The 19809-nt window shown below is 55.6% G+C and overlaps 1 protein-coding gene across 1 annotated transcript in view; it reads right to left on the reverse strand.

Annotated features, from left to right (window-relative positions):
* Nucleotides 1-313: 313 nt before the first annotated feature.
* The window catches only part of COL16A1 (collagen type XVI alpha 1 chain), a 50471-nt gene continuing 30975 nt past the window's right edge, over nt 314-19809 (reverse strand). Inside the window, exons 49-72 of the mRNA XM_033115775.1 lie at nt 19709-19753; nt 18699-18743; nt 16936-16989; nt 16325-16378; nt 15750-15803; nt 14161-14205; nt 14000-14053; nt 13642-13677; nt 13257-13319; nt 10873-10944; nt 10646-10699; nt 9837-9881; nt 9610-9654; nt 9251-9304; nt 8753-8806; nt 6607-6657; nt 6154-6243; nt 4684-4719; nt 4053-4097; nt 2922-3110; nt 2503-2569; nt 1594-1770; nt 1348-1425; nt 314-654 (exon numbers count right to left, since the gene is read on the reverse strand). Coding sequence (XP_032971666.1) covers nt 452-654; nt 1348-1425; nt 1594-1770; nt 2503-2569; nt 2922-3110; nt 4053-4097; nt 4684-4719; nt 6154-6243; nt 6607-6657; nt 8753-8806; nt 9251-9304; nt 9610-9654; nt 9837-9881; nt 10646-10699; nt 10873-10944; nt 13257-13319; nt 13642-13677; nt 14000-14053; nt 14161-14205; nt 15750-15803; nt 16325-16378; nt 16936-16989; nt 18699-18743; nt 19709-19753 — 1710 coding nt within the window. The 3' untranslated portion in view covers nt 314-451. The remainder of the gene's footprint in view (nt 655-1347; nt 1426-1593; nt 1771-2502; nt 2570-2921; nt 3111-4052; nt 4098-4683; nt 4720-6153; nt 6244-6606; nt 6658-8752; nt 8807-9250; nt 9305-9609; nt 9655-9836; nt 9882-10645; nt 10700-10872; nt 10945-13256; nt 13320-13641; nt 13678-13999; nt 14054-14160; nt 14206-15749; nt 15804-16324; nt 16379-16935; nt 16990-18698; nt 18744-19708; nt 19754-19809) is intronic.

The raw sequence follows: 19809 nt of genomic DNA on the forward strand, positions 1-19809 counted from the left end.
GACTTCAAAACTGCTTTTGGCTCACTCGTGGGGAGAGGCTGAGTGATGCCCCTTCTCTGACTCTGACAAGTGCCATGAAGGGTAGGACACAAGGTCCAGAGGACCAAAGGATGACTCAGAAGCATCTGGAGAGGTGAGGTGAGCTAAGCTGGGGGCACCCTATACAGCAGCACCCCACAACTCCACTGGTTGACCACAGACAATGAGGGAAATGCCCTTTTTGACCCTGGGACCAGGGACCAAATGACAAAGGAGGATGACAGGGCGATCAGCTGTAGCACCAGAGAAATCCCACTGGAAGTGGGATTGCAGACAGTTTTGTTTTTTTATTTATTGATAAAAAAATATTAATAGCAATTAAAAAACCAAACATTCACAACCCATCACAGAGTCCTGTAAGTTTTCGCCATTTGTTTCCAATGGAGTCCTTCATCTAACGGAGATGGTGGTTTCAGCCAAAAGGCCCCTTCATGTTTTTCATAGGTGGGTACTGCTGCTCCATTGGCATGGCCCCAAAGCAGTCAGAGGGGTTGCAGTGGCCAGTCTTGCCCGGCTGGCCCATGGGGCCCGGGGGGCCAGGGATGCCAGGAATGCCTTGTTGGCCCATTGGCCCAGTCGCACCCATCTTGCCATACCCTGGGGGACCTTGAGGGCCTAGGGAGGGGAGAGTCAGAAAAGCAAAATCAGGAGACCCAGATGGCGAGAAAAGAAGACATAAAGGTCATGGTAAAGAATACATTTGCTGAATACTCTGCAGGTTACATGTTCTCATGAAGACCTGATCTGATCCTCTCATTAATTTAACAATAAGGACACTACTGGCTAGTTTTATTGAGAGCTTCCATGTGTCGGGCACAAGGCTAAGTGCTTCTCATGCATTATTTATTGAATCTTCACAACAATTCCGTGGGAAAGGAACTGTTAGCTCATCTTTAGATGACACAGGCTCAGAGAGTTTGCACATGTGGTAAGCGGGAAAAGCGGGTCTCAGAGCCAGGTCATCAGGTTGTGGTCATTCTCTTTCAGGCTACGCAGCCTGGCTTAAGTGACCTCATCAAGGTCATACAAATACAGAGTAGGACTTGAACTCCCATTCCCTGGCCCAACCACATGTGGCCCAAGTCTTCCACTGCGTCATGCCAGCCCAGTTTAGGACTTGAAGACAGGCACTGGGTCTTCCTTCCCTCTCCCACATGCCCTAGTAGTCTTGCACACAGTCGCATTACTATAAACGTCAGCTGACAGGCCTATAGTTATCTGAGGTCCCACACAACTGTGTTATAGAAGGAGCATAAAGAAAGATCCAACTGCTTTAGATTCATGCTGTCAAATGTTGGTTTTTCCTACCTGGAGGGCCAGGGAGACCATTTTCTCCTGCGATGCCAACACCAATGTCCCCCTTTTCACCTTTAGTACCGGGCAATCCTGGGACAAAAGAAAGAAAAGAAGAAGTCCTATCTCTGAGCAGAAAAATGACACACCCAGTCAGATTATTTGAAACATACAAACACGCAAATATATTCACAACAGAAACAACACTCGTGTGCCCCAAAGAGCCACATGAGCACCTCGGGAGCTGGAGGGCAGAGCTACCTCTCATTCCCGGCAGGCCTTGCCGTCCTTCTCTGCCAATCTGACCAGGGAGCCCGGGCGATCCTGGAGCACCTGGCCGGCCGGGAGCACCATCCTTCCCTGGGGGGCCTGGTCGTCCCGGAGCTGCCGCCACCTCCATGGGGAACTGAATCCTGGAGGTGTAGTAAGCCATCCTTTCTGTAAGAAAGGACAGGGACAGGTCACAGGGCACCCCAGGGACTCAGAATGACTGCAGATGCCGCAGGCAGGCCACCAACACGGAGTCTGAAGCCGCCTTTTCTCACAGAGCAAGGAACATGGGGATTGATCTAAGTGGTCTCCCGTGCCCTGGCCCCCACGTGGCTTTCCACGGTGATCCTTCTGAAGTACAGATCTGATTCCAGCATCTCTCTTCTCCAGCGCCCTCCATTATAATTCACCGCTGGCTTCAGATGAAAGTCCAGACTCCTTGCCTGGCATTCAAGGGCTGCTTCCCGTTCACAATGTCCAGCCCCTTGAGGGCAGCGTCCATGTTTTCCCCAGTCCCTCACATATCAATGCTGGATGAGCAAATGAACACGAAAAAATGCTTCACATGAAACCACACCAGCCATTTTACAGTTGCCGCTTGCCCCCCTATTTAGAGCTCACTTCATGCAGACTCGTTTGATGTCAATTTTCTTGTCTGTCTCCTTTGCTCCATTGGGGGCTGGGGGAGGGCAGGAGGGAATCATTTTATCTCTGAACAGAGCAGATGACAAGGAAGGTCTGAAGTCTAACTGAACATAACGCCTGTGAGAGGAGGGTGGGGAAGGTGAGCGGAGGGTAGGATATTGAGCTTCAAGGAAAAGGAGCCCAGGGCAGGGCAGAGAAGGGAAGCAGCTGGGAAGGGCAAGCAGCACCCACTGCCACCCGGCGGCTGCCAATTACCGTCAAACATTTTAATGATCTCTTGTCTGATGAATCTCTTGATTTCATCATAATTCACCATGTCTCCCTGAGGAAAGAGAAGAAAACCTGCCTCAGTTATACTTCCAAGCCTGGCGCTCTCCCCTACGAATAGATTTTATGGAAATAAAGGATGGGGAGGGAAGCAAAGGTCCCAGGAGCCGCCCACAGATACTTAATCCTAACCCCCTTGAAAGGTACCAGATATTTGTGCATAAGTGCATTTTTCTGGAGAGGGTCCCCAACCCTCCACCCCACCCCCCCACTCTCCCACATACAGTGAAGAGCTCTTTCCTGGGAGTCAGGCTCTTTCCTGCAGAATGCCAGCAGGATAGCTTCTAAAATGGTCTGTGCTGGCCCGCATGCCTAGGCAGTACTGGTGGCTGCCAGCCTCGCCTTACCATGGAGCCAGGCATCCCAGGCAATCCAGGGCTCCCCACAGGCCCTGGAGATCCAGGGTGGCCTCTCTCTCCTGCGGGACCCGGTGGCCCAACAGGGCCCATGGAGCCACTCTTGCCAGGCCCACCAGGCATGCCAGCTCTTCCCTTTTCTCCTGCCTGGCCCTTCTGTCCTGAAGGTCCTGGATCACCCTACAAGGACAGGAAGTCACGGTCCAGTATTGCCAAGAACTATTAAGTCTACCTTGTGATATCTCAGCATCTGCCCCTCTCTCCATCCCCCCCCAGGACCCCAGCATCTCCCTCTGGACAGTGACCACAGCATCCTGACTGGTTGCCCTACTTCACTGCCCCCAGGACAGTCCTCGAAGACAGTTCTCGTGGTGTTACTCCCTGCTTAGAAATTCTGACAGCTCCCAACTGCCCTCTGAATAAAGGCCTAATTCTTTGGCCAGGCATCCAAGACCATTCATGATGTGGTTCTGATCACATCTTCTCCAGACTCATCTCCCTGCCCTTAGACCTCCCTCCAGATCTCACTGGCTAAAATTCTCTGATTTGGCCATACTGTCTTAGTCCTCCTTTCTGAATGCCCTTCCCCTCCTCTGTACCCAGTGTGCTTCTCTCACTCAGCTGAAATGTTCCTGTTCTCCTATGCAGCTTCCCTGACCCTCAAGCTGAGTTGGGCTCTCCCTCCTTCTGACCCCGCAGTGCTGTGTCTAATCTTCTGTGCAATCTGCCATGCTCTAGTGTAAGTGTGACTGGACTAAGTGAGCATCTATTGTTCAGGGACCTCTGTTTACCCAAAACAAGCACAGAGGGCCCAGAATGGAAGCAAGATCAAGTGGATGCTTGCAGAGTGAATGAATGAATGAATGAATGAATGAATGAATGAATCAGTCAATCAATCAATCAATGGACTTGAGATTTCCACTCTCCCCACCATAGCTAAGAACCCTGGAACAGTCCCATATGAGAGGTTTTCAGAGACAAGGTTGTTCCAAGGTCTGCCCACTTTTTTTCCCTCTCCAGTGGCTTTCCTGAGTCTCCCCTCCATGACTTAAGTCATTGCTTGGAGCGGGGCTTAACCAACTTGTGAGCTTCCCCTCTTAAACCCAGCCAGTGCCCACTCACCTTTGGACCAGCGGGTCCATAGAGCCCCTGCTTTCCAGGAGGTCCCTAGAGGAAAACAAAAGTCAAGGGTCAAGTCTCTGCAGCATCTCCGAGCCACCCAGGGGAGGCAGGTGCTGTGAAAGGACCACTTTCCACAACCTCAGTCCCCTGGACTGTGTCTGGCTGGGCTCTGTGTGAGAAAAGATGACAGCCTCCCTGATAACAGAAGGGTTGACAGCTGGCAAGAAGACTGATGTCCCCTAGGGCATGGCCTTGTATGATTACATTAGTTGGGTCCCTTGTTACAGACAAAAGAGGTGAGAAGTCAGAATGAAAGACCAGTCTGTGGCATACTGGAGGACCTGGCAAGAACTGGTGACCAGGAAATGCTTGTTTGGAATTTATTATTATTGTCTCTTTTTGATCAGGTTAAAAAAAATAGTACAAAACAAATCTCACTCTCATCCTCATCCCCTACCCCCCAAATCCTCTCCCCAGAGCAACACGGACACTAGTTTCCTGTATATCCATCCAGACAGGGACAGGCTGTGCATACCGGGAACGGTTACTGAATGAACAAAGGGGTTAAGGCAAAGCAAGGAGCAAGCAGCAGCATCCCCATGGGAAAAGAACAAACCCAGCACAACAGTACCTCTTTGCCAGCTGCACCATCCGCACCAGGCTCACCCTGGGGAGTAAGAGCAATAAAGATGTGACGAGTGCCAACCCAGCTTGATGTCACATGCCTCACCTTGCCCACTGGGCATGCCCAGACCCCGTTCCACCAAGGAGCCATGATCCTCTCCCTTCTCCTTGGACATTCTGGGCACAGGCATGGAAAATTAGACGCCCCCCCCACACACACTCCCACCCTGTCCACAAGCCGCACACTGATGGCTCCAGGCTGTCCCCCTACAAAGGAAGAGCTGACTGTGCCTCCCATCTCTTTGCTTGAGATTACGGCATCTCACACGCTCTCAGGCTCTGAGTATAAGCTAAATGTTTGCTGAATGAGGGTGTGAACCAGAGATCTAATCAGGGGAGCCTGAGCCTGCCGCGTCCCCAGGACCAGAAAGGCTACCTACCGGGCCCCACCCTCCTGCTTCTGGTAGATGCCGGGGAAGAGGAATCTGTGATTGCAAGACAACCTGGCAGATTCATCCAGGGATCCTGGAGCCTCCTGACCCAGCAGGCAGGAAGTGAGGAGGGCTGGAGGGACCTGCCTGCCCAGGATCCGAGGCAGGAATGAGAGTCGGGGGGAGGTGAGACTCGGCCCTATCGGCAGATGAGCTAACCAATCACTTCTGCTGAAGTCATCCACCCCATTCCAGGCCACTAGCCCCAGGGTCATTGATACTGCTCCCCAGAAGAAAGTCTGCTTTGGTGGAAAGCACCCTGACCTGCGGCCTGGGAGACCTGTGTTTCTGCCTCAGCTCTACCAGCAAACTTTTCATCCCTGAGACTGTTAGTTCCACCTGATGTGGTTCACCTGCCTAGAACCTTTGAAAGACAGAGTATTGCAGAGGGGCTAAGGACAAGAGTTCTGGAATCAGGCAGGCTCTCCCACTCATAGTTGTATTATTCTGGACAACCTACTTAACCTTGATAAGCTTTGGTTTCCTCATCTGTAAAATGGGGACAATCAGTCCTTCTCAGTAGGGTTGCAGTACCGATTAAACAACAAAATGTCAAGCTCTTAGATCACCATCAGCACATCACCAGTAACTACTATAGCATAACTCTTAGTATTAAACACTAGCTGAGACCAAGGAGTGGTTTCTGAGTTCTGTGTTTCTAGTTCCTGACATTTGTAGATTTTCTGTGTTACCAACAAGCTCCCCTGGGGAGGGTGTGGGGTGGGATCAGGGGCCACGTCTCCCTTGCCTGACACCTAGTGGAGGGCTCTGCACAGGTGATGCTGGTACATGGTCAGAGGCAGTGGCCTGCTGTGCAGTTGGCACAGCGCTGGCTTGCAAAGCGTATGATGTGATCCTCAGGCACAAACTCCACACTGCCACCTTCCATGCTAACAGCCTCTCCCCTTCCCCATAGACCCCAGATGTGCAGGGCCCCACCCCGGGGCTGGTGGGGGGAGGCTGTGCTTTAAGAGGTGGGGTCTTACCGGAGGGCCAGGGTGACCAGGTGGGCCGGGCTGGCCTGGCAGTCCTGAAAGGCCCCTTTCTCCAGTGGCTCCCCGGTCTCCTTTCAGGCCCTAGAGAAAAGGAAGGGAGATGGTGAGAGGGGAGGGCAAAGAGAAAAGTGAACTCCACATAGCCAGAAGCAGATGTTGTATGCTGGGGACCGCGTCCCAATACCTCCCCTCCCTGCCCAGGCCCCACAGGGGGAGCTGGTGCTGCCTGAACTTGGGGCAGGGCCCTGGAATGGCCTCCAGCCCTCTCTGCAGGCCTTCACCACAGGCCGGTAGGGGAGATCTCTGGAGGCAGGAGAAGCTGACCAGGGAAGGAGAGGGATTGGGACAAACTGTTCTCCATCCCCCAGCTCCCTCTGGAAGGAGCACATGGCACAGCAGGGCCAAACTCATGGGAGGGAGAAACGAGGGGAGCCTGTCACTCACCATTGCAGAGATCCCAGCTGGGCCTGGCTGACCTGGAGGCCCCTGCGGCCCCTAAAGAGACACAAAGTCAGCAGGATGAAAAGAGGCTCCAGTAATGAGGCCCCTGGGAGGCAGCGTGGAACCGACAGCAGGAATAAGCCCTCAACTCCATCCCTAAACCCGCCTTCCCTTCTGGTCTTGCACTTGAGTTTTTTGCCAGAAGATTGGTGCCAGGGCTGAGGCCTGGGGGTCCCTGAGCCCAAAGGACCCTCATGCCTGCTGCACGCTGAGTGGTACGTACATCTGGGGCGGTGCTGAGGGGACCATCTGGAAGCCAGAACCAAGGGCAGAGGACAAAGGCCTGAGTTACCTTGTGAGCCCCGCCCCTTCCTCCTGTTCTGTGGGAGGAGCTGGGGGGGTCTACGCAGCAGTGGGTGAGGCGCAGGGGCTCAGCACCAACCCCTGGCCTTCCTGGTCTCCTGCTACTCCCCTACCACACGAGGGCAATGAGACTCAAGCTCAGGAGTGCTCCTGCCCTGCCTGGGCTGGGCCTTGGCCGAATGCTGTCCCCATCGCTCCACATTCTCACCAAGGCACAGCTCCAATGTCACCTCCCTGGACAGAGCTCCACAGGGCTCCCCAGGGCTCCCCAGGGCTCCCAGAGCACACAGGTCTCTCTCAGAGCATTTCCCTCCACACTCCCAGATGGAAAGTTCCGGAGGCATGGTGTCTGTTCTACTCATCTCAAGTCTCCTGAGACAGGAATGTCCAGCCCCGGGGCTGGCACACAGCAGGGGGCTGCCTGAATGGACAGAGGTAAGAAGAGGAACCCCTCTGGTCCCCAGCCCCCAGTGAGTCTCCAACGGGGACACAATTCGCAGTATGTGACTCCTTCCTTCATCTGTAACATGAGGGGGGGCCTGAGCTAGACCTGGGTTCCCCAGTCAGGGGCCTCTGGGCCCCCTGAGATCATAAAGATAGTGATGAGGACCTGAGAGTTTCTGGTCATGAACTATTTTTAACGTTTCCAGAAGCCTTTTTCCTGGAAACTATACAGCCAGCCCCAACAGGGCTGCAATAAAATGCCAGTGTATTTGCTTTTCTCTGGAACCCCACCCGCTAGGCGCCGTCACACTGATCAAAGGCACTCATTGGCAGTCATCTATGTTACCGATGGGTAGACAGGAAATCCATTACTGCTTAATAAATATCCTCTCTAAGTTGCCCTATCTCGGTAAATACACCACCCCCATGCCCAGCTGCCCAAGCCCAAAGCAGGAGTCACCCTTTATTCCTGTCTTTCCACTGCTGCCTGCGGCACCCCTCCCCCACCCAGGTCATTAGAAAGTCCTCTACCTCCAAACACATGCCTGATCTGCCATCCAGGGCTCCAACACCACTTTCTGTCCACTGCTGAAAAGCCTGCCAGTTATATCTCTGCTTCCACTTGCACAGACACACACACACACACACACACACACATGCCAGTGCTGCCAAGGTCCTCCACCATTTGCATCGTGTCCTCTCTAAGCTCAGCTTTCCTGTTCCCACTCACACGCTTTTTGAACTCCACTCCAGCCATGCTGACCCCGGGGGCTCCCCAGACAGACCATGCCCCTCCCTGCCTCAGGCTATTTGCGTCACCTGCCCGCCACCCTTGACCGTCACCTTCCCCCCACCCCTGACCGGGATGCTCTTCCCTCAGACTGCTGGACCTCTGGCTCCCTCCTGTCAAAGTTTCCTCTAAGGACGCCTCCCACTCCCTGTGTGGGACATCACATCACTGCCTGCTGCTTCCGCATTCATTTGTTTGTTTATTGTGCTTGCATGGAAGCTCTGGGATCAGAGGACTTTGTCTATTTTGCTCACTACCTTAGTCCAATGCTTGGAACAGTGCCTGCCATGGAGCAGGTGCTCAATAATTCTTTGTTGAATAACCGAATAATCTTTGTTTGATCAGTAAATTCGAATGCACCAAGAAAACAAGAAAATGGCAAAAAGCCTGAAAACCCCCAGATTGGGTGATCCCAAAGCCCCTTATAGTTCTACGTGGCTGGGGCTGCTCCTGAGCTCAGTTTTTTCAGGTTGTCACCAGCTTGCCCACTGCCATTCAGCCCCAACAGAAACCTACTCCTCATGGAGGCAGAGACAGAAACAGTTAACTCACAACATGGCCAGGGGGGCCGGGTCTTCCCTGGGGTCCCATGGCACCAGGCTCACCCTGCAGGAGACAGAAAAAGGAAGAAATGACACAGAAACTTACGTGGGGTTGTCAGGTGGGAGAGGACTGAGCAGAGCAGGGGGAACGCTGAAGGTCCAAGGAGCCGAGCTGAGCCCTGGCCTCCAGGCCTCAGCCTTCCTGTGCCCGAGGCACCGGTCCTGCCCATGAGTATGGTGGGAGAGAGAAGGCAAAGCCCCCAGCCTGAGAAGGCCAGGCCCCGCTTTTTAGGTTAGTGACCCAGCAGCCTATAGACAGGGGAAACAGATACAACCCTTCAGAGGAGAGAGAAGGTCAAGACGTGCAGTGTTGGCCAAAACCTCCCCCAGAGAGTTAAGGAGAGAAGGCAGCCACCTTGCCAGTGAGTGAGAGGAAGTGGCTGCATCCCTGACCTGGCAGAGCCCAGAAGCTGTCTAAAGACACCATGCATAGACCCCCAGCCCTTACCTCTGCTCCGGGCCGGCCACTGCTACCTGGGGGACCTGGCTTTCCACAGTCGCCCTGGAAGAGAAAGGCAACTGGAGCATACCAGACTTCCACTTGGCTCCCCCAACCCCAAGTTGACCCCAGATGGGTCCGGCCGCCTGCGCTGGCTCTGGCCAGACGTCCTCTGATGCTCTCAGGCCAGTATATGGCCAAAGCCCTGACCCAGTCTGCTCGGCAAGAGTGGCCTCAGGAGGCTTGGATGCTGGGATGGCATCTCAGCCAAGGGTCAGGTGGCATGTCCATTCAAACCACATCTGCCTGGGGTCAGGCTTCGAGGAGAGCTGAGAAAACCTGCTTGGCAGAGGTCAGCAGGCCCTTACCTTGGGTCCTGGGAGGCCAGGGTGTCCTGTTTTCCCCTTGAAACCCTGGAAATAAAACAAGGAGCTGCCACATCCCTTCCCTCAATCAGAGGCCTCTTCGCACTCCTTCTTTCTCAGGTTAAACAAATCAGACCAATCCACAGAGGATGTGAGCTGCCCAGCCACCAAGACAGAGCTGCACCTGCTCAGCTTTGCCACCTCCAGCTCCTTCCTGCAGCTCTACTTACCGGGGGTCCCATGAGTCCAGGCGGGCCAGCAGGACCGGGGTCCCCCTAGTGAAAGAGAACAGCGGCATTGACACAGGAGCTTTATCCAGCTGCTCCTTCGCCACTGTTTTCCCCCTTCTCCAGCCCCTCCCCCGGCTGTCTTGCTGGGTGGGGGGGAGACTCCAAGCTGGGCTCAGCCTCTGACTGGCTGTGGCTCTGCGTGAACCCCAGCGCCTCTCTCAACCTCAGTTTTCCTTCTTTTGGGTACAGAAGGGGGTTCACGTGGATGCTCTGCCCTTTGCCATGGCCCCATGCCTTGGCCTGAGCAGGACTCAGGCCTGCTCGAGTCCTTCTATGTCACAGCCTGGTTCTTTCTAACACCAGCCTAGTTGGCTCACTCAGGTTAGTCTGTCCCTTCTCAAGCTGAAAACCTCTGATTCCAGCCAATGGAAGCTGTGGACATGGCCGGGGTCTGGGTTCCTTATGCCACTTGGCAGTTCAGGCCCACCCTGCCTGCACAGGCCCCGGCCAGGCACCCAGCACAAGTGGGGCCCCAAGGGACGCTAGTTTCTTCAGTTGCCTGAGTTTTTGGATAGAAACGTATTTACTTCACTGTCCTGCCTTTGGTGAGGCCTAGCTCATCCGAGCTGGTTAAGGCTACCGGGAGAACTAAGACATCAAGGGGCTCTGGTGCAATCAGGGAGGTGGGGTGCCGTAAGAGGCAGAGGGAAGACGTGGGCACCCCCTGACAGAGGTGGGGGCCACTTCAGATCCCTTTATCAGGGTTCCCTTGACTTTGGTTCTTGGAGAAGGAAGGCCCATCATCTCACCCTTAGGCCAGGCTTGCCGTCCTTGCCATCCAGACCATCCAGGCCGGCGGGGCCCTGGAAACAGTAAAAAGGGATTTCTGCATGCCCATGCCAGAATCCTCGGAGTAGGGAGGTCTAACTGGGCCCCTCCACCCTCTCCAGCCCTCACGCAACTCCCAGCCCTACCAAACACACATGTGCACACACACACACACCACACTCGTCAGCCTAAGAGGTCACACACTCACCTGAATCCCAGGAGGTCCTGGTGGCCCGGGGGGACCAGACATGCCTGGTGAGCCTCGAATCCCCTCGCTGCCCTGAAAACAAGCCCAACAACGTCAGTAGGACCTCACCCCACACGAGAGACAAGGCCCTGGGCCCTGGGTTCGGAGACTACCAGAAGTCAGGATGGGTTGGCTTCTAACCCCAGTTTTGTTTGAGACTAACTGGATATATTTGACATACCACTCCCCCAAGAGGATCTGTCTTCATCTGCAAAGCATCCCCCTTTCCTCACTGTTCCATGAGGTAGGGATGAGACTATTCAGTCCAGAATCTTCTTCAGGGTGAACCAGGGGCTGGCATCGTGGGTGCTCAGTAGTATGTGTTAACTGAAGGCATTTGGCTCACATCGGTTCCAACAAGGTGCCAAGCACTACATGGCCTCTGATTTCCCCAGGTGAACAAAGGGCGGCCTCTGTCCTCAAGGAGCTCACAGTCCAGTGAGGGTGGCAGGCTCCACAATCAGGGACAATGCAACAGTCCATGTGCTCTGTGTGAGTACACGGGCTACAGGAGTTCAGAAGAGGGAGTGACACTCTGGTTGAGGTCAGGGAAAGGGCCAGAAGAAGTGTCACCAGACGCTAGACTCTGCAGGATGTCTGGGATTTGGGTAGGTGGAGGAGAAAAAGGTATGCCACACACAACTTCAGAGAAGGATAAGGATTTGGAAGTGGTCACACGCCTGTCCTTGCCGGGGTGTCTGGGGAGCCCGTGTGATGGGTGGAATGGGAGATGAGGCCGGAGGAAAGAGCCTGGTTGAGGGTGGGCCCTGAATGTCATGCTCAACTTTATCAAACAGACCATTGATTTGCAAACTGTACTTCTCTGCCCTGGGGGCCACTGGAGGGCCCAGAGGCTAGGATTCCAGGACCCCCGACACTTGCCTTAGCCAGAGCAGCTCCACTTGTATCTGTTGTATAGATTGAGGGTTCACATGAGCTTTTGTATGATGAAAAGACTTGGAGACTACAAAAAAAAGTCTGAAAACCACTACTACAGCCACTAAGGAGCCACTGAAGGTTCAAAGTCGGGGAGTGACGAGAACAGACGTGTAAATTAGAATGTTTACTAGAGAAAGGAAAGGGAGGGAGGCAGCTCAGTGGTGAGGGCTGCTGCATTCTCCAGTGGGGAGAAAAGGGGCTGCCTAGGAGCAGTGGCTATGGGGGTGACCAAGGGGAAGGGATCCAACTAGACACCCCACAGGGGGAAAGGAGCTCTGAGTATTGCAATGTCACCAGTCACCAGGAGGGGTCAGCATAGCCCCAGGAAATGTCAGCCCCACAGGGAGTTGAGAAAGAACCGCTGGCCAGAGGTTTGGGATTCTCTGCAATGACCAGCCTAAGGAGAGCAGGCAGCCCTGGGCATAGAGCCAGCACAGAGGGCTCTGGCAGGGGCTGCCGCCCAGGTCCCTCACAGAGAAAGGAAGGGAGGCGGTTCCCACCGCTGCCTCAACCATGGCTGGTAGGGTCTGGCTTTGTCTCTGACTTGCTCTGTGCCCCTGGGATGCCCAAGCCTCTCTGGGAGTCATTTTCTCACCCATACAGTGAACAGTTAGACCAAGATGGTCCTTCTATAAGTCTCTTCCAGCTCTGAGAGGCTGTGTGTGTGTGTTTCCAGGGGAAAGAGGCTCCCCATGGGGGTGCAGAACTCCTGCGCCTCTCTCTGAGCCATGATCCCCCTCCCCCAAGTTCACAGTCAACCTTGGGGCCACCTTATACCACCCACCCATTACAGCTGGGGAGCCCAGAGGTGGGACTGAGGCGGGGATGTCAGCCTCCAGACCCAGGCAGTTTAGCAGGCCAAACGGGGGTGGGGGTGAGGGGAGCAGCCAGTGTGAGGGCTCCCCAGACTGCTGCCCCTTCCCACCTTTGTCACAGGCCACGCCTTGCCCTCTCTGGGCTCTTGGGGACAACCCCTCCAGGTTGGTTTCTTCCTGCTGTTGTCAGAGCCGTAAGGCCAACGCCCAGAGCTCCTGCTGTGGGGCTCCTGGGGCTCCTAGTGTCTGCATGCTTCTTCCTCCCCTCAACTCCTCCCATCCTCCTTGAGGAGATGAAGCTGGCCTGTCATGTCCTAGTCACCCACCTCTCACTACACTCTGTCTCCTCCCCACCCACCCTCTCCCATCAGCTGGGACCTCGACTGCACAGAGGTGGGTGGGTGTCCTGGGCCCAGCTGTCATCTCCAGCAGCCTACCCGCAGGGGACTGGCTGGGGCCACCCTGGAGGTCTGCATCCTTTTCCCACCCGTGATGAAACTGAGGCAGTCCTTGAATTTCCAATGGCCTGGGAGTGACAGGGAGCTGTATGGCTCCGATCTGTGACTGTGGTCAATGTGGAGTCCTGCTCACCTTCTCTGCTTGGGGGCCGGGTGGGCCAGGTGCTCCTGCTTTGCCTGGGAATCCAGGGGGACCCTATATCAACAAAGGAGTAGGCAGGAATGAAAGTGGGGCTGAAGGGGGAGCTCCTCTTCCTTCTTCCTTCTGTGTGTGCTTCACTGTTGTTGACGCTTTCTAGATATACCACCCAGGAGCAGTGAGCCTGGCTGGCCTGCTGGGCTGGGGCCCATCCAGGAGGCCCCGTTCTCCAGGTCCTGGCTTCTGGAATCAGGGCTGGCCACCCAGACCGTTCTTCCCTCCCCTCCCCAGGCCCATCCTTGCCCAGCCTGGCCTGGTCAGGCCTGCCCCTCCCAGATGGGATCACATCAGATAGAGGTGGCTCTGTATCTTCACTCACCGGTGGGCCTGGAAAGCCTGGCTGGCCTTGAAATCCCTAGGGGAAGAAGCAAGGGACAGTTTGCTATGCCACCCCTGCCCCCCTCTCCTGCCTGGCCACCCAGATGGAGAGTGACAGGGTGATATTGCTTCTAGCCTGGGGCCTTGCCTTCCACTCTTCCCAAGATGGCCAGCAGGTGAGGCTCTGGGCAGAAGGTGGGGGGTTACTCAAGACGGATGGGGGCTGGGAGACAAGAGCTGGTCCCCCCCACCCCACACACGAAAGACTGGCCACCAGGGAGAGGACCCAGCCCCTTCCTTTCCTTCCCCCAGACATCCACAGTAGTCAAGGCAGCCAGACAGGTCCCAGTGCCACTCACCTGGTCGCCCTTCTCACCAGAGTTCCCTTGGGGTCCTCGCTCTCCTCGGGAACCCTGTCACCACAGAGAACAATGCAGCTGGAGCTCAATCTTCCAGCTCTCAGATCCCAGGGCAGGACCAGTACCAGACACCCACGTCTCCCTGCCCCTCCCTCACTCACCGCTGGGCCTGGGGGACCTGGGAGGCCTTCTGATCCTGGTGGACCCTGGGGACACAAAAGAGCAAAATTAGTCACTCTGGCTGGAGGAGGTGGGCAATCGGGATGGGGTAGGGGATGGGACACAGCAGAGGCAGGGGATGTGGTCGGAGGCCCCTCTAAGCCTCCTCCTCCTGGTCTTCCCTTCTGTTGCCTGAGCTACTGAAACAGCCTCTTAACTAGTCCTGCTACCTCCTGGCTCACTGCAATCCAGCCAGCAACTGGATGCCATCTTCTCTTCTTCAGCCCAGCTTGGATTATAACACGCTCTTGCTCCCAAACTTTCATAGCTCCCCTCTGCCAGCTGAATGGGGTGCCACACTTTCCACCAATGCGGGGTTTTGAGGCATTCTGTGATCTGGTACCAATCCCTCATCCCGCTTCACTTCCCTCTGCATTTGTTATTTTCTGCCTTGCCTGGTCAGCCCTCTGTTCCCTAAACACACTCTATACAGCCACACGCTGGGCCTTTGCAAGGCTGACCCCTATACCTAGAATGCCTGCCACTCCCCGACCCCTTCTAGATCTCACAAAACCTTCCAAAATCATTAGATGTCTCGAAACTGTTCCTTCGGTGCCCCCACTCGTGGCCTCTCCCTCTGGGATTCCCCAGTACAACCACCATGTACCCCCACCCCCACGCCATTCAGGGCTCAGCCTAAACACACCTCCTCAGAGAGGTCTCCCTGGCCCTCCGTCTAATAGCACCCTGCACGCCGCTGAGGCCCCTTCCCAATTTCTCCATCGGTCTTTTCTCTCATAATTTATATATGTTTGTTTATTCATCTGTTCTCTGGCTCCCCCACTGGGATGTGAGCTCCATGAGGGCAAGGGACACAATTGCCTGTTTTATTCGTCACAGCACCCTCAGAGCCAGGCGCCCAGCAAGCCCGTGAGAAATGTTTGTTATTGAATAAATGCACAGCGGGGTTTGCGGTACCCACAAGGGCCTCACTAACATGTGTGAGGGGGAAGGGAAGACTAACGTTTGGGAGGGAGGTTTTCCCAAACGGACTCCGGTTTGAATACAGGCTCCATCCTAATTCATTCACAAGCTGTGGGACCCTGGATAAACCACATCATCTCGTGAGCTTCAGTACCTCATCTGACAACTCCTAGACTCAGTACACACCTGGCTCTGCAAAGGGGGCCTCTGGGCTTTCAGGGGACAGGCCAGGTGGCCAAGCTGCATCTACATCCCAGCCTGGGCCCGCCCCTCCCAGGCCCGCCCCTGCCAGCCTTCTTTTGCTGGGGTGGGGGGTGTCTTCTGCCAGCTGACTCCTGGCCCCCTCCCCTTGCAGCCCAGGCCATAGGCTCCATGAATCCTGCTGGGATTCTCCTCACAGCTCCAGCCCCCGCAGCCATCAGCCTGCCTGACTGCTTGACATGCAGCTGGAGTGACTCAGGGGGCAGGGAAGCAGGGGTCATGGTCCCCACGCCCCCACCAAGCTTCTGGGAAAATCTCTAGTGGCGGCAGTGGAGGCGGCAGGCAGGGACCTGCTCTGTTTGAAGCCCTGCCCTTGCCCCCACGCCGAGCTGCGCCTCAGACTCACCGATTCTCCCTTCTCTCCAGAGGGCCCAGTGTAACCACGCTCCCCCTTGATGCCCTGACAAGCGAGCAGAGAGAGAGTGTGGAATTAGCCTGGTGGCTCGCTTGTCACCGTGCTAATGTGAGGGGTGGGGACTGCAGATGGCACACAGAAGGCCTGCGGAGGAGAGAGGTGGGCTGCTCCTCACCGGCTAGTGTGGCCCTCAGTGGAAAGCGGGGACCTGCTCACCCAGCAGGCTCCTGTGTGGGGTGACACCTCCATGCTGTCCCGCCAACTCTCCCAACAACATTCCCCCACCCAAGGAAGCGGATCTTAGTATTGCCAGGTCTCGGCCTTTTAGGGTCCTCTGAGTCTGGCCCTTGACATGCAGTGACTACAGTGGGCCCCCAAAGCGGAGTGCTAAGGCCAAGCCACACTTCCAAGAGAGGCTTACAGCAGGGGCTGTTCATGGATGCCTGGCAGATTCACAGGCTGAAATGCTTGGAAAGGAAGGAGCCTGCTGAGGGGTGCCCAAGCCTGGTCCTTCCTGACCACCCCACAAGGCTCCCGTATCCCAGAGCCAGGCTCCTCTTACTCACAGGCAGTCCTGGGGGGCCCATGGCACCTGGGTAGCCAGGTTGCCCTGGAGGACCCTGCAAAGAAAAGTAGACATGATGGAGCCACCCCCTAACGTTTCTATTCCCCCCTTCCTGGGAAAAAGAGTGGTCAAAGCTGGAAAACCTGCAGCTGCCATTCAGCAGGCACCCGCCCACCCCAGGACAGCCACCACCAGGGGCCATTTCCCCAAGGCCCAGGTTCCCTAGGTCTCGACTACCACCTCAGGCCTGGGGCTGGTGACAAGCACCAGCCTGACCAGGACCCTGGAAGCTGAGCTGGAGGAGAAGGCCCAGAGCAGGGGCGATGAGGATCAGGGAGGGAGAGTCTTATAGGGAGAAGGAGGGAGAAAACCCCAGGGACGTTTGTGGAACAAGGGTATTTGCCTTTACAGGGAGTTGGGGCACATGGAGGTCGGCCTCCTTTGATCCTGAGGGGGTGGGAAGAGCCCCATACTGAGAGAATCAGGGCTGAGGGGCAGAGAGTTTCAAAAGGAGTTCACCTCCATCTTCCTCACAGCAGCCACCCCTGGGGCCCAACCTCTGCCTCCCCAGGGCTCTTCAGCTATCTGCATCCCCTGCCAACCTCCTCTTACCGGTTCCCCCTTCTCTCCAGTCAAGCCTCTGAGGCCTCGCTCTCCTTGAAGACCCTTGGAGATAAAAATCATGAGAAACTGCAGGGGAGGGCATTCTCCACCCAGCCCCTGACTCTCGCCCCCTGCCCACGGTCCTCTGTCCCCATTCCAGGTAAAGGTGGGGGTTGCTGATAGCCCCCCTGGGGTCCCCAGCAAGGCGTCCATAGGGGTGTGCCCCAGAAAGGTAACTGTCAGAGGTATAAACTCCCATACATGAGTGCCTCTCAGAAGCATACCTCCCAAGACAGGTAATACAGAGATATGACCCCAAGATGGGTGATTCCCAAAAGGTACCTCTCAGGCAGATGACTGTGTCCTACTGTGGTAATTATCTGGGGTACACCTTTAGGAGGGTGACACATGTGTGCTCCCCCTGAGGGGAAACTGTCAGGAGAGGTGTCCCTAGAGTGATGCTCCCACTAAAATGTACCACCAGATACCCAACACTTACCTGTGCAAGCCCCCACCCCAAGCCAATCACCTCCTTTTAGGGATGCAGGGGAGACACATGGGAAGGCCCGCTTCAGAGCAGTCCCGGTCGTTTTTCAGGGTGCAAAGGAATATCAATTTCAACCAAAGGCAGAGCCCCGCCCTCACTCCTCTCCCTGGCATTCGCAGATTCACCACACCATTAAAGAGACATGTCGGCCCCTTCTCCCTCGTGCCCACAAGAGACGGTGCCCAAACCTTTCCACCACACAAGACAGATGGCTAGACAGACAGATGGCCCCTTCACCCAAGCAAGCAGAAACAGACAAGGTCCGGCCAGGATGAGGACGTGGGGACAGATGGAACGGCGACAAGGAGGGGCCCTGCTCCCTGGGCTTTCATCACCAGGCCTGGGAGAAGAGGAGCCAGGCTCCAGGAACACAAACAGGAGGTTAGTTTCAATGACCCAGGAGGAAGCAACAGTGAGGATGGGGATGATTTCAACACACTTGTGACGATGACGAAGGCAGAGCAATTAATGACACCTGGCAGAGACAGCGGGCCAAGATGCTGGGCACAGAGGGGCAGGGCCCCACAACACCCAGAAACCCAACTGGCTGGTATCGCACGTCCAGCCATGGCGCAGACTGGGTGGGAGCCAAGAAAGAGGAAAGGAAGAGAAGGAAGCTGAGCGTTTCCTCTAGGATGATGGGAAAGGTGTAAGCGTGGCCACCTTTTGGTCCCCAGGGTACCTCTGGACAGCCCTGCCAAGCAGCAGGGCAGCAAACCTGTGCCAGCCTGCAATGTGAAGCCCTAAAGCTTTGGCATCTCTGCCAGGCTCAGTGCCAGGTGCCTGGCAGGGTCCCAAGAAAGACTTTCAGCAAATCTTCAGTGAACACCAAAGGTGGGAAAAGCAGGAGGCAGAAATGAAAAGGGAGGAATAAAGAGGCCCCCAGAGGCACCAGCTTAAAATAAGAAGGCAAAATAGCTCCAGAGGACTTATGGGGAGTGATGTACGATTGTGAGGAAGAAAAGGGGAATGGAAGTGGGGAAAAGAGAGATGAGAGAAAGAAAGCAGGAGAAGTGGGAGAAGGGAAAATGGAAAGAAGGCAGACTGGGAGAATGTCCAAGCTGCATGGACCTCAGGGAACCTGTGTCATTAGCTACCATGCCTGCAAGAGGACAATGACAAACACGGAGGATGGAGATGAAGGCACAACAGGAAGGGAGACAAGCAAAAGCCACAGAGACCTGGCTGGCGGGGGGAGGGGAGGTGAGCAGCGCTAGGTTCTTACAGGCAATCCGGGGGAGCCAACAGCACCAGGAAAACCTGGGGGGCCCTGGGGGGAGAAACAGGCAGGTCACATCTCACAGGCACAGTCTCCCTGGGGCACAGTCTGGGGCTGAGGGGTCATGGGAGAGGTCACGGGACTATTTCAAGGCGGCTAGAAAAGAGACTGATTGAAAATCTTGGCCCAGAGACAACTGCTCCTCCCCTTGGCTCCAGGAAGAATGGCTCTGCCATCAGCAGAGACACGCGAAACAGCCCCCAGAGTCAAACAGCCCTTCCCAAGTCTTCCGGAATCTGACTGAATCCCTTTGCTGGACTGGAAGCCAGCTCCTCATGCCGGTTACCTGACCTCCACAGGCCCCCCCAGGTGGGTGGCTCCCTGTTTCTAAGATAGCTCCCACCAGCCATTTTTCCTCCAAAGAAAGCATTTTTCAGTTCTTCCAGTCTTTTCTAGTCACTTCTATTTTCCTGCCATATCAACACCACAGAGGACTCCAGGGTGGACAGCCCTGGTCTGGCCTTTGTAGACTTGTCCTACAGATGGCCCTACAGAGCAATGGAAGGCAGCTCCATCTCAGCCCCTGGCCCCTACAGGGACTGGTGTCACGGGGGCGTGGAGAGATCTGGCCAGGGTGCCACACGCTTTCCTGGCTGCGGAGATCACGATCCAGAAGCCTAGGTCCCCCTGCCAGGGAAGCCTGACTCCCTCGTGCAAAACACAGCAGGGATGGGGTTGGGGAAACACAGACGTGCCCCCTCTAAGGCACGTCCTCCCCAAGGGCCTCCTCTAAGCAGGACCATGGGCAGAGCGGGCAGAGCAGGCCAGCTCCAGGGGGTTTGGTGGTGGGAGTCCACAGTCCCCACAGATGCTCTGATGAGGGAAAGGAGTGGGCACTGGAAGTTTCTTTTTTCTGCTCTGCCCAGCTTCCTGGCGACAGGGCAGTAAAATCTTGTCCGAGCACTACGACCCCTTTGAGAGCTTCTCAAGTGGCCCAGGAAACCACAGATACTTACAATAGGGCCTGGAGGACCCGGGGAGCCCCTGATGCCAGGCGGACCCTGCAAAGGAAACCAAGGGAAATGGATGAAGAAGCTCAGGCCCCACAGAGCCCGGG

This window comes from Rhinolophus ferrumequinum, chromosome 9 (genome assembly GCF_004115265.2).
Source record: "Rhinolophus ferrumequinum isolate MPI-CBG mRhiFer1 chromosome 9, mRhiFer1_v1.p, whole genome shotgun sequence".
Taxonomy (NCBI): Eukaryota; Metazoa; Chordata; class Mammalia; order Chiroptera; family Rhinolophidae; genus Rhinolophus; species Rhinolophus ferrumequinum.